Source organism: Scleropages formosus, chromosome 18 (genome assembly GCF_900964775.1).
Source record: "Scleropages formosus chromosome 18, fSclFor1.1, whole genome shotgun sequence".
NCBI classification, from domain to species: Eukaryota; Metazoa; Chordata; class Actinopteri; order Osteoglossiformes; family Osteoglossidae; genus Scleropages; species Scleropages formosus.
The window spans coordinates 13,100,194-13,114,570 of record NC_041823.1 but is presented as its reverse complement, the minus strand read 5'-3'; the positions used below and the strand labels follow the sequence as shown (position 1 = coordinate 13,114,570).

At 44.1% G+C, this 14,377-nt stretch overlaps 1 protein-coding gene across 2 annotated transcripts in view; it reads right to left on the bottom strand.

Annotated features, from left to right (window-relative positions):
- Positions 1–6,399: 6,399 nt before the first annotated feature.
- Positions 6,400–14,377, bottom strand: part of LOC108927462 (retinoic acid receptor beta-like) — a 28,520-nt gene continuing 20,542 nt past the window's right edge. Inside the window, exons 5-9 of one of the 2 annotated variants that reach the window (XR_003797118.1) lie at positions 11,925–12,101; positions 10,261–10,465; positions 8,901–9,059; positions 7,214–7,720; positions 6,400–6,587 (exon numbers count right to left, since the gene is read on the bottom strand). Coding sequence is in view for 1 of the 2 variants with exons in the window: in XM_018740795.2 (XP_018596311.2) it covers positions 7,530–7,720; positions 8,901–9,059; positions 10,261–10,465; positions 11,925–12,101 (732 nt within the window). In the remaining variant the exon portion in view is untranslated. Of the gene's footprint in view, positions 6,588–6,842; positions 7,721–8,900; positions 9,060–10,260; positions 10,466–11,924; positions 12,102–14,377 lie in introns of those variants that run through there. The other variant, XM_018740795.2, reaches the window with a different exon arrangement.

Genomic DNA, 14,377 nt, shown 5'->3' with positions numbered 1-14,377 from the left:
TAAGTGATGGAGTGGTTATTATCCATAGCAAGATTGGGTTAGCTTGAAATAGCTTTAGGTTTAAATCTAATTTAATCCTCTGAATTTATCTATTATTCAAAAGAAGCAGCATAACAGACAACTCAGCTAAAAACTGGGGTTCATCACAACTGGAGGCAGGGGCACCGTATTTTCTTCCATGTTCTATGTTACATGCACATAACAACAGTGGATCATCCTGAAAATAACCACGGTAAACCAACCAAACATGGCAGGCAGTGTGGTGAAGCTGGAGACACACTTACTCAGATTGCAATCAACATTGGTGAAGAAGGTGGATTGGTGACTAGTGTATCTAGCCAGTGTAAGTCACCACGGTGAATAAGGTGTGTGGGCTTATAACACTACATAGAGTACATTGGTATCGCTTTGGAGAAAAGTGTCTGCTAAATAAATAAATGTAAATGTTAACATAAGAAGGGATTGACAGTGTGAGCAAATGGTAAAGTTGCCCAAAGGCCCCCAGTCTGGGACAGAGGAGGGGTGGTTGTTGTCCTACAAGAAGAGGGTGGTGTCCTGGCACAGATCACATAGAAACTCTTTCATGTCAATGTGACAGCAGGAGAAATTAAGTGAAAAGGTCCCTCCTTCAAATGTGTTAACAGATAAATTCTACAGCCTACAGGGTGAAAAAGGTGTGACATGCACACCGGAGGAGGTGTGTGCCCTTGTTGGCCTTGCCCAAGTTGGCATGGATGTCATGTTTGGTCAAAAGAACTGAGTGTGGGTCAAAGTTAAGGAAGAAATGGCAAAGTATACAAAAAAGTAATACACACACACAATGTCGACAACCACTTGTCCCGAGTGGGGTCGCGGCGAAGTGGAGCCTTACCCAGCAGTGTAGGATGTGGAGCTGGGGGGGTACGAGATACACACCCTGGGTGGGACGCTGGCCCATCGCAAGGCACCCTAGGAAGAACTTGAACCCCAGACCCACCACGCAGCAGGCCCTGGCCAAAACCGCCCCCCCCCAAAAAACTATTCTCTTTCCATTTATTTATTCATTTATTACTGTATCTCAAGCTGTTTGTAGGTACAGACCCCCAATTATTAAGCACATTTTGTCTGATAGCACCATTTTTTGCTCGCACACATTACACAATGAGCTGCCTATAGTAATAGTATAATTGAGTAACAGACGAGAAGCTGATCATAACAGATAATATGATGCAAGCTAATGGGGCTGTTAGGATATCTGGAGAAAAATGGCTCTAGAAGACATATCTTTTGAAACCCTTCTCGAGTGCTGAAAGGGATTCAGCAGTTCTGAGGGAGAGGGGGAGCTCATTCCACCGCATAGGAGCTGATTCTGATAACCTACAGATTTTCAATTTTTGGTCATTCTGTTTACTTCAGTTAATATGTGGTGTATCAATTTAATATATGGGACCCCAGTAAAGTATTAACCTCACTACATTACATACTGTAGTAAAGTGCAGCCCACTTTCCTAGAATCATTGTCATCTGTGCTGTAACATGAACGGTGATCCACTGTATTCATGTATCTTAATCAGTCGAAATGCCAAAACATGAAATCATTAATCATCATCAATTAGGGGTGAAATAGCACATTTTAGCTGCCCGGTAGCCCATATAATTAGATTTTTCTGTTTTGATTGTCATTAGAGTTAATTATGCATTATATATGTGTTATGTTTTATGAGTGCGGTAGGGGTCTGATCTACGGCGGCCTAAATAATCCATGACCATGGTAATGGGTGTAATTTTCACAAATTCCACTACCGCTTCCGTAATTGTAATACACATAAAACTCCAAAGAGCACATGACATAATTATTTTAGGCTAATGCAAAGAAAAAGAAAGAAAGAAAGAAAGAAAGGTGGGGGAGGAAGGAAGGAAGGAAGAAAGAAAGAAAGAAAGAAAAAGAAAGGTGGGGAGGAAGGAAGGAAGAAAGGAAGAAAGAAATAAAAAGAAAGGTGGGGGAGGAAGGAAGGAAGGAAGAAAGAAAGAAAGAAAGAAAGAAAGAAAGAAAGAAAGAAAGAAAGAAAGAAAAGAAAGGTGGGGGAGGAAGAAAGAAAGAAAGAAAGAAAGAAAAAGGTGGGGGAGGAAGGAAGAAAGAAAGAAAGAAAGAAAGAAAAAGGTGGGGGAGGAAGGAAGGAAGAAAGAAAGAAAGAAAGAAAGAAAGAAAGAAAGAAAAAGGTGGGGGAGGAAGGAAGAAAGAAAGAAAGAAAGAGGTGGGAGAGGAAGGAAGGAAGGAAATGGGCCACAAGTATGGGGCCACACATTAGGCCTTGGAGAACGATGGCTGGGGCTCCTCCCCCCCCCCGATGCCCATGCGTTACTGTCTGATCACTTTGTGCAGTTACATAAACACCCTGCGACGACGGAGATGTTCGCGTCAGTCATAAATGGAGCTCCTGTCCGAATGGTTGCAACGTGCGATGAAACACGGAATGATGGAATATTTATGTTCACTTTGAAAATCTATTTAGAAATTGCCCCACTAGAGCCGCATTTGAAATGTGATGCTCACCTCATTACCTTTTTTAATAAAATGGAACATTACACAGTGTAAAAACAATCTCCAAGTTTGTATGCACAAGCACGACAGTTAATGACCTACTCCGGCGCCGTTCTGAGCGTAACGCGGTTACCGCGGTGTAATAGGGTGCGCGGTGCCTGCGCTCACCGGGTCCGTCTGTCGCACCGGGCCGCGGCCGTCGCCGCGCTCGTGCGGAAGCACGGTGTCAGCGGTGGGAAATGTGCTCTCGTTTAGAGCCCTTTGACTGTAACAGGGCTCCCAAGGGAGGGGGTGAAGGGGGGGTCCATATCGAGGTGAAAATATGGTGAGATCATTTCTGTAGTGACCATAAACAGGGATCTTTAAATAGACGAGCGAAGGGAAATTGCATTGCATTCTCTCGCAAAATACTTTGAATACTTGCAGCTGAGTTAGTTAAGAGCTACTCTGCCAAACAATTAAGTGCTGCTGTACGTTATTGTATGGGGGGCGGTGGTGCGGTGGGTTTGACCGGGTCCTGCTCTCCGGTGGGTCTAGGGTTCGAGTCCCGCTTGGGGTGCCTTCCGATGGACTGGCATCCCGTCCTGGGCGTGTCCCCTTGAGCCCTGCGTTGCCGGGTTAGGCTCCGGTTCGCCGCGACCCCAATCGGGACAAGAGGTTTTGGACAGTGTGTTTGTGTGAATTATGATGCGCACAGAAACAAACGGAAATTAATATTTTGCACCGTGCGATGAAGTAATTGGAGTTTTCAGCTGTTATCAGGGTCACAGAGGTGACCTCTCTCTCTCACACACACACTCACACACGTTGGCCGAAGCCGCTTGTCTCAAGCGAGGTCACGGCGAGCCAGAGCCTAACAAGGCAACGCAGGGTGTAGGGCTGGAGAGGGAGGGGACACACCCAGGACGGGATGCCAGTCCATCACAAAACACCCCAAGCGGGACTCCAATTGTATGTAATTTTGAGGTAGAATTTTACGCAGCCCAGGGGCACCTGGTAGTGCAGTGGTTACAGCTGCCGCCTTGGACCCGTGGGTTGCAGGTTTGAATCCCAGCTCTAGTACCTTTGATCAAGATATTAACCCTACAATGCTCCAGTAAAATCACCCAGATGGGTTAATAATTCAAGGTACATTAACACCAAGTTGTTTTGGCAAAAAGACAAGTAAATGAATAAATGTAAGTTCTCTTCAGGCTAATGGGTCTCACTTAATATTTTTCACTTTTATTCAGGCATTACAAACACACTTATTATGCACCAAGCAGGCAAAATTTTTAACTGTGACTTGTTAGCTGTGGTGTAAAAAGTATGAAAATGTGAAAAAAGTGAAGGCTCAGACGCAGCCGCTATGTCCAGGAAGAGAATTTTTACCAGCTCGCTGCATGTAGTACTTACTGTATTCCAATGGGCACAAAGAAGGTACCGCCGGTGTCACATTCATTTATGGCAAGTAATTTGAAATGAAAAGATATTGAATAATTGATCCATTTATTTTTTTTCAATTTTACATTCATAATAGGTTTGTTTTTCATTACCTTGATTTGGCTGCATCACCTCCGCCAGCAAAAACCGGCTCACATTATGGAGTATGGAACAATTTGTAAGGGGAATTTTACAAAAGATGGAAAAATTTATACTAGCTAAGCTGGTTTAACCTCAAATAACTACATTTGATCAAAAAAAGATGAAATTTGACTCAACTCATCTGGAGAAAACTACACCACTATCCTCTTCTCACAAAGCAGTATGGAGAGCAATTTGTAATTTATAATTATATTATTTGTATGTGAGCGCGGTGGCTGTAGATGAATAAACAGATACTGAGACCAAGACTGAGCTTTTGACACCAATGTCCAACATCTTGTTCCTTGAAGGTCCAACACCCCACACCCTTGAACTGAGAAAATCTCTCCGTCAAGTACAAAATTCTGCATCTCAGAATAGGATTTTCCCCGTTAAAGCGTCAACCTTACTCACGTAAGTATCCTGATAAATGCACATAGAAAAAGGACAATCGTATCCCTCCAACTGTCACATATAGAAAATGTTGCAATAGAACATGTATAATAAGGCCATTAAGATGTCAGGTTGTGGGGAAAAGAAGATTAGAAGTCCAGTTACATTACCGTATCTACATACAAAAAAGGAAATAACGACATTATATTTCACCATATTAACATTTTTGCATCTTCACTACAATAAACTGACAAATAGATGCACTTAAAAAATAACCTGTACATGTTTAATTAAAAATAAATATTTAATTATTTTGACAATGGAGTCAATGGTAAACAGTATAAGAACATAAAAAGTATTGTTAAAATACAGACAAGTGTCAGTGGGAAACATCCAGCAGAGCTTAAATAAAACCTCAACTGTGGATTTCCTGTGGAAGCAGAATTAAAGGGTAACGTTGATCAATCTCCCCTCAGAGCTCCATGTCGTACTTTAGTACAGTCACCATAAGTTCAACGGAGAAACGAGAGAAAACGGATGGAAGCTGCCCAGTGCTGCTGCGTGATGCCACTGTACAGTACTGGCGCCGCACCTTACAGATGTTCCAGTTGTACATTTTGGGGATCCTCTGCATTTCTCATTCATTTACAGATTTCCTTCACTTATCTATTTTCTAAAAATCTCTCTGCTGCAGAACAAATGTGACCCATATTTACTTGCCCAGCTGATGGGTATCAGTAAAGTGCACCCAGAACAGAAGCTTAAGACCATTTTAATTCAACTCACTTCCACGGGGTTTGCAGCTTGTGCCTGGAGTTTGTGAGCGATGGTGATCAGTAACAACATGAGGAACACGGCGTATGTTCGTGAGATGAATATGACCGCAACGAGCTTTCAGTAGGAGTTTGTGAAGCCAGGGTATTTTATTTTCAGTCATTTTAAACTACTTTTAATGTATCACAAAGTTAATAAAAAATATTAAAATAGAAACTCTTACAACCTCTTTTTCATTTTTCTTTTTTAGCTCCATTTGAGGTTTTTTCAGAACCTAACCTGTGAATAAACGGAGGGACATCTGCATTATTGAGCTTTTACTGATTGAGACTTAATGGTAAAAGTGATTTTTGATTTATTAAATTATGAACAGACTTTCAGCCGCAGCTGTGTTTGTAGCTGAAGGCAGCGTTGGGAAAGAGCCACCTCCCACTGTGTGGGAGAGTGAACGATGTGACCGTGTGAGACCGTCCTTGTCGCCCCTGCCATGCTGCTGACATTCACATGTTGATAAGTAGAGCAAGGAGACAACGTAAATATCCTTAGTAAGTCAAGATTTACTATAGCGCACGTCTCTAGATCTCGTAGGCATTTTTAACACCCGCCACGCCAAGAGTTCATTTTCTGTGCAAAACGGTAATAAAAGCTGCACGCTAACTGGGTAAAACCCGGTTTTGAAAAAAAAAAACACACTATTTATGTTTGAAATACTATGCCAAAAAGAGCATTCCTTAACACTTGGTAATGACCCACTCTTCACACATTTTTACAGAATCTCTTATGTCACTTGAGGTATTTTTGAATTTAAAACGTATCCAAAGTGCTGTGTTTAAGGAGGAAAGACATGCAGGCATTTCAGTAGCTATTTGATGACACTTTGCTAATGTCAGACACTTGTGATTCGTTTTAGTGGACGACGTGTATGGAGGAAACTTCCGCGGAACACAATCAAAGATTCGGAAACTCTAGTAAGAGACGTTTGCACATTAAATTGCATTTGTTAACATGTAACATGGAGAAACCATTCCTGTTAACGTCTGCTACGTCAGCAGTCACCGCTCTGCACTGGATTAGAGAAGCCAGATGATGAGCTGCAGTATAACTGGAATTATCTACAAATGCTGGAAGGCCAGCAGTATTGGCTCATATCTTCACTTTCATAAAGTGAACAAGTTTTCACGGCAGATTTTTAAAGATTACCTTGTACTGGACGAGGCCTTTCTGATGATGGATGGATGGATGGATGGATGGAGAGAATGTTGATTGGAGATATGACAATAAATAGACTCATCCATGCACTTTTTAGACGTAATCAACCACGCTCAGCCAGCTGTACCTGATGAATAATATGTGCAATAACTAATTTATTTGTTCATTAATTAACTAAGTTCCCCGCTGTTCCGGAGCCTCCGGTGTGGAGCTTTACTGCTCTACTAGCAGCTGGGGAATCAAACACAAGCTCTACTTAGGCTTTTTAAACAGAACAACAGATATATAGAAGTTGCATTTTGAAAAACACATCATGCTTGTGCTGAAATATTATATTGCAGTACAAGTGAAAATGTCACTGTAAGAAAAGAAGTGTTTGGTCAAGCAGTACCTTTGAATTTCACTTGTGTTGTGAAAACTAGATATTAATAATTAACTAACTAATGTCGTCTTCAGGATGGAGTTCCTACCAATGTCAGGGTTAAGGCTGAAATAGATTTCATCGATATCAATATCGACAACAATCCAAGAGCTCCTTGCTGTGATGGCATAAGAACACGGACGCTTAGAAAACATGTAAATATAGGAAGATTTAATAAATCCCAAATCTTCCATGCTAACTATATGCAGGAACTTTCTAAAGAACTATTTAGAGCTCAGAAGCAAGCTTTATCTAGAACTGTTGCCTTTAAATATTATATTTTAGAAGATGAAAAGCACCACAGTCATTGTAGAAAAGAGTAAAATACTGACCCATACAGTGGTGTGTATGAGATTTGCTGAGGGGAAGGACAGTTTGTCTTGGTCTGCTGAGCTCAGCCATCATGCAGCTTTGTTCTGAGCCCGGAGGAGACGTGACGCTCTCCCCCCTTGCACACGTGTCCAGGATGGAACAGTTACACACAAAGCAGCGGTCCTTCAAGGCCTTGCCGCCTAATACGAAGCCAAGGGAAGAAGAGGAGGAGGCCGCAGGCAGAGGTCTCAGCCTGGTGTTCTCTCGACCGGGCAAAGGAATGTTTCAGTGGGGGTGGTTCGGTTGGGGGGATGGGGGTGCAGACCCTGCAGGTCCTCAGTCAGGGTGTACGCTGCAGTCTGTGGACTCTGGCGAGGAGGTCCAGGCCCTCGTGCTGCCGCTGCTGTCCGGACTTCCCTCCTCGGAGCCCTGCTCCTCCGGAGCCTCGGAGTTCTCCAGCATCTCCTGGATGAGTGGCGGCATGGCCCCCGGCAGCTCCATCTTCAGGCTGATGACACGCTCAGCACCTGTGGTGGGAGAGGGGAGGGTGTCTGTCAAAACCTCAGAGCACAGAGGGGTCCTGCCTCACGGCAGTGATATCAACAGCCTTTTTATTCATCATCGAGTTTATTCATCATCTGCTTGCGAACGGTTGGCGTTACACCAGCTCACTTTCATTAAAATTCATTTTTCTTCTTCTTACTTTGCTCAGTGTAACATCAATTTTTGGACATCTGCGTATTTTACTACAGCTCTTCAGGTTAACCCCCACTTCAAAGGCACAATGGTGATACCCCACTTTGGATTTTATTATTGAGGACTCTACTACATAATGGCAGGAATTCCCATTCTGACATTAAGAGCAGCTGAGGACAAATTACCACCTGGTACAGTCCATCCTCAAAGCAATGGACTACATATCAATATCAGGGGACTGCTGAAAGCATAGTGGACAGAGCTGCTGCCATGGTACCTTTGGGCAAGGTACATACCCTAAATTGATCCAGTAAAATTACCCCATCTATAAATGGGTAAATAATTGTATGTAGCTTAACACTGCAATTCGCTTTGGAGAAAAACTGCTGAAAATTTTATTTGAATATATATGCAAATATACTTATGTATATAGAATGTTTTATTACATATAAAAAAATAAACATATGTATGCATATCCCAGGAAAAAACAATAAAAGTTACAAAAATTAAATTAAAAATAAAAAAGGATAATGAGTGCTGCGAAACTCGTTTGGAGAAGAACTTGCTTTGCAAACTTTGAGAGGGAGGCACAGACTGGGTCATTGCCAGGTTTGCTCCAATTGACTGATACATAACATGAGCTGTGACAAGTCTACACACACGGCTCATCAGAAAGCACGTTCTGCAAGTGATTGTGCGCACACACAGGTATGTGCATACGTACATGTGCTTGTATGTGTGCGCGTGTATTTATGCTTTTCTGTTTTAACTTCAGTTTTTGTATGTGTTGTTGTTTTTCTGATTTTTTTCCTAAAACAAAAAAAAAATATATATATATATATATATATTTTTTGGCTGCTATCTGCTCTTCTTGAAATCCACTGCTCCGGTGTCCATTGTTCCACGGACGGACTGTACGTCTCTCTGGGCGAGTTCCTGGAGGAGCCTTTTTGTGGGTCAGGATCTAACAGTGCAGTTATAGCTCTGATTACATCTCTGCACTTATGTCACCTTTAGCACTGATGCTGCGCAGGTCTGTGATCTTCATGAGGATCTTGGGGAACATGTGCGGCTTGCTGGGCCTTCGTTTGCGGATGTAGATCTTCAGCGCCTCCAGCAGGGGCTCTTGCAGCTTGTCTACCTTGGTGGGCTCCTCTAAGTCCTGGCGATCTGCAGCAGCATTTCAGAGACATGTCAAGACAACATTTTCCGCATCAGAGACAGACAGACAGACAGATAGACAGAATGTCTATAACTGCTCGTGGGGCTGCGACGAACCGGAGCCTAACCCGACAAACACAGGACGCAAGGCTGGAGGGGGAGGGGACACACCCTGGGCAGGGCGACAGTCCACCACAAGGCACCCCAAGCAGGACTCGAACCACAGACCCACCACAGGCCCTGGCCAAACCTGTTGCGCCACCGCACCCTCCCAGAGAGAGACACTCTAGAATAATTTATGACAGGATTTCTAAACTCCACTATTAACCTCCCCCCCCCCCCCCCCAGTTAAGTCCAATTTAATCTCTTGCAGGTTAACTGGGGGGCTTGGACTACTGCTCACATTGACCTGAGACCTGTGTTGGGGGTAAGCGCTATACTCGATATGGCCGCTAGATGGCAGCGTGGAGGCGCATAATTCAAAGCCCAATTTGTATGTATTTCACATCCCTAATTAAAAGTTTCCTGCATATTGAGCATGACTCACTGAATTTAATTTTCTCAGAAGCATATAGCCACACCCCAGATTAGATGAGAACCAAAGATTAAGCTTATTCTGACGGAGGAGCACCTTGCAGCACTGAGTTTTCTTCTAATTAAACAATGGCAAGTAATTAGTCAGAATTAAAAGCCCGACTATCATGGACAGACCCACTGCAGGCCTAACAGTGACCCAAAGGTCAAAGTTCAAGTGAGTTACACAGGGTTTTTAAATGTCCGCAAACTGCAAACCTTGGTTTTAGTGTTGCCTGAAACAGATACCATGAACAGTATAACCTCCTCCAACTGATTTCTAGCTTTGCACATATATGAGACCATTAATGCACTGTATTTATTATGAGCAAAAAATATGATAATCACCTGGTGCGAAAAAGAAAATTAAGTGAATAAAGTAGCAGTCAAAATTCAGGAGCAGTAAATCTAATGCCACACACACACACACACATTTCCATGCATTCATTTAGCAGAAACTTTTCTCCAAAGCGGCGTACATCTCAGAAAATACAACTTGTGCATTACATTAGGAGAAAGAGGAACATAGTTGCAGACGTGATTCTTAAGTAAAGTTTGTTTGCACACACAGCACCCACAGAAGCAGACAGGCAGATGCAGAAGCACAAACAGACAAAGGCGCAGACGGACGCGGCACCTCCCGAGATGAGGCATATGGCGCTCAGCAGCCCTCTCTCCGTGTCGTCCATGTCCAAGGGCAGCAGTTGGCTGGCGAAGGTGAACACCAGGTCCGTGAGCGGCCCGAACCCGGCATTGTGCATCTGCGTGCGGTTCAGCGTCAGGCCATCTGAGAATGTCATGGTGTCCTGGTCAGGCGTGTACCTCGAACAGATCCTCAGGATCTACAGGAGGCACATCGGGGGGGAAGAGTGACAGTTTGCACATTTTGCACATTTGAAGGCTGCAGGTTTGAATCTCACCTACTGCTGTAATACCCTTGAGCAAGGTATTTACCCTAAATTGCTGCACTAAAATTACCCAGCTGTATAAACACATATAAACTATTTGGATAAAAGTGTCACCTAAATGTAGGAACCCTGTTAGAGCTCTGAGGGATTCTGAAGGAAAGTGCTCCTCTCTCCCATTTTTATCTGCAGTCGCATTAAATCAGTCCAGGGAAGTCTCTACGGTTAAACGTTTTGTTCCCAAATTCACAAACAAATCAATTTATGAACAGATTTCCAGTCGAACTTCTGTTCGTGATCCCACGGCCGTTCCCTGCCCGCAGTCTGACACACGCTGTCTGCCTGGGGCGCTATGGTGGTACAAGGAGGACAGGTGCTGAGCGCAGTCCCGAGCTTGCTCGGGGTCACCCCCCCCGGCGGCATGACAGCGTCACGGTCGCAGCCCTACAGCTCTCACTCAAAGCACGCCTGCTGCGGTTAAAGAGTTGAAGCACGCAGGAGCAATGCTAGGCCCCCTTAGCGATGAGCTTGCTGCATGCAAAAAACGTACGGCGCCCAAATGGTGGAAAAGGTGGTGCAGGATTCGGCAGCAGGAGGCGGCGTCCGGGTGCGCTCCCCTGGGCCGCAGCTAATCGCATCGGGAGCGAAGCGAATCGCGGCCGACATGCAGCTCTTGGCGCACTGCGGGTTTGCGAGGAGCTGCGCGTCGCCTTCGCCGTGCTCTTTACCGGTACGCACGCGGCACGGCCAACGCAGCAGGCAAAGGCACAGCTGAAGGCAGAGCCACCGGCCGCCAGCACAGCTTTACCACTGTTTGGGAAGAACATCTCGCCGTGAAAACCAGTGTAGTTCTAGGACACTGATAATTACACTGGTACCCACAGGAGCATTCCTACATTGACTGTGTGTTTGTCTTGTCTGAGCCAAAGCTTTTTACTGCAGGTTGCACTCTAAACACTCCAGGTAAACATTAATACATTCAAAACTCAAAATACTAATATACTGAAATTCAATTCCACTCACTGTCATTTACATTTATTCAATGAGCAGATGCATTTCTCCAAAGCGACAAATACAATTTGTACATTACATTAGCAGAAACATTTTTTTTTTTTTTTTAATTAAACGAATCAAATGAATCATTATCTGCCAAAAACTCATTGTACTGTTACAGACATATTCTGTTACACTGATGACTATTTTCGGTCTTCGCTTGGTCTCGATTGACTTTTAAAATAACAACAGCAGCAGTGACCTCCAAGCAAACAGTGTGTTCGGTCTTGTACACGTTGCGTCTGAGAAACCATCTGTTTTCGTAGGGACGGATAGACCTTTGACGCACAGCACAACGCCCTCGCAGGGCAGCTCCATATGCCACCCAGAGGAGTGCACCTACGAGTATGTCCAGACAGGCCGCTTTGAGCAGGGTGATCTGGTCAGCGATGGTGAGTCCCGCGAAGCCCGGCACTCGCTTTGCAAACTCGACGATCTTGATGATGCACTTAGTGGCCAGTTCGCTGAATTTGTCCCACAGGCCGAGGTCGAGCCGCACGCGGTGGTCCGCACTCGAGTTCTGCAACGGAGAGCACAACAATGGCGTCACAAAGATTCCTCAGCAGGGCAATAAATCATAACAGCAATCTGCACACTTTAAATATTGAGCAATTAAGAGGTACAGAATACAAGTCGTCACATTTATTCATTGCGCAAGTCTTTGTCCAAGCTGTCTCACAAAGCTAGGACCGTACAATTTACAGTGATTTACCCGGGTATACAGCAGGGTATTCTTACAGTGTCAATTCAGAGTTAGCACCTTGATCGGGAGTGCTACAGCAGGAGGTGGGATCCAAACCCATGTCCTCTGACCCCGCGGAAGAGCGTGGCTCGTACCACCACGCTACTCGACTCGTATCCTAACATTTATATTGTACAAAACCGCTTTGTTGTGTATTTGAGACGCCTACGGAGAGATGCCCGCACAGAGCGCGGCACAGGAAACGAGAAGAGGGTCCAGCGGCGCGGCACCGGCGCCGTCTGTGAGCCGACACAATTACGGCACTAGCCTGAGGACAGGTGGCGTACAGAGAGAGCATCCTCTCCTCGCTCTTCCGCTCAAGGCCCAAATCAACAGAGTTAATTACCTGGTCAATGAACTGCAAATGCAGTCTTGATAAGGTTGCCTATTAACTGTTGCAGATTCATTATTTTCTCACGGTGGGCTCATGTTCCAGACCTCCACCAGTGTGGCACCCTGCATATATTATATGAACCTCTGATATACTTTTGGAAATCAATAAAAATGTAAATTGCAGAACTAAATGAAAGCTAATTTCTTAATTTTTCCTTAGAAAAAATATGCAGCTGAATAAATGGGAATGATCGCTTTTGATTAAACTGCCAGCTGGGTAAGATTTTTATTATTACTACTCTGTCCACAATTTTTTTCTTCACTGCTACTGCACAATCTCTTAGCCATCAGAACTTTGGCAAGAATGTATATTGCTGGACTAAAATCCTTCACACACCTTTTTATTCTGGTGATCCCTCCTAAAGTACAGTCAATAGCATAGGCTTCAATTCAAAAAAAAAAAAAAAAAATTATATATTGCCAAGCTGTATACACGAGTAAATAACTAAGAAGCTTAACATTATAAGTCACTTTAAAAAAAAAACATCAGCTGGACAAATTAGCAAATTAATCTTTATTAACCCCAAAGGGAAATTCTGTTCGGTTGCAGCACCATACAATGTAAAACATAGATGTGCACGCACACACGCACAGAGTACACCGAAGATACACGGATAAGTGAGCAGCTAAGTTATGTAAATGAATAACACTAATGTGCAAAAGTTTTAGGCACTTGGGGGGGAAAAAGCTGTGAAGTGAGAATGCTTCCAAAAATAATGCTCTTAATTAATAAAACTTCCTACAAAGCTTAGTAACCATCCATCGTCAACGACCGCTTGTCCCAAGCAGGGTCGCGGCGGGCTTGGCCGGTCCCGCTCTCCGGCGGGTCTGGGGTTGGAGTCCCGCTTGGGGTGCCCTGCGACGGACGGGGATCCCGTCCTGGGTGCGTCCCCTCCCTCTCTAGCCTTATGCCCTGTGTTAGGCTCTGGTTTGCAGCAACCCCGCTCGGGATAAGTGGTTTCAGACTCTGTGTGTGTGTGTGTATACATACTTTAACGACATACAAAATCCTTACTGTAATACTGTAACTTTTTGCAAAAGGAATGCTTGGAAATCTAAATATGCTCTTTCCCATTGACACTAATGCTGAAGACATTAAATAACTGCGTAAAACAAATATTTTTGTGAAACATCTAAATGCCTACGACTTCTGCACAATACTGTAGATTAAAAGTCAAGTTATTTACTACTTTTACAGATTAGTTTTACTGGTTCTACAGAGGGCATTTTCCCTTTCACCTGTGTTCGCCCTCATTCAATTCACCGAATTTCAGGCAGCCCTTTAAAACTGAAAAACGCTTACATTCTACAATTTCCACACAAATCTAACATTATAGTTTCATACATCAATGTTTCTCAGGGAAAAGGGGGAGAAGTTGCTAGAGAGCCTTTACCAATTACCGTGAAACCATTCAAGAAAACCTGCAGTTGTCTGGGCAGCACAGTGGCACAGTGAGCAGTACTGCTGTCTCACAGCGCCTGGGTGGTGGGAGAGAACACGTATTCGATCCCTGCTCAGTCTGTGTAGAGCTTGCATGTTCTCCCTGTGTCTGTGTGGGTTTCCTCTGGGTGCTCTGGTTTCCTCCCACACTCCAAAGACATGCTGTTCAGGTTCACCCATAGTGTGTGAGTGAGAGAGAGAGTGTGTTCCACTGATGTAT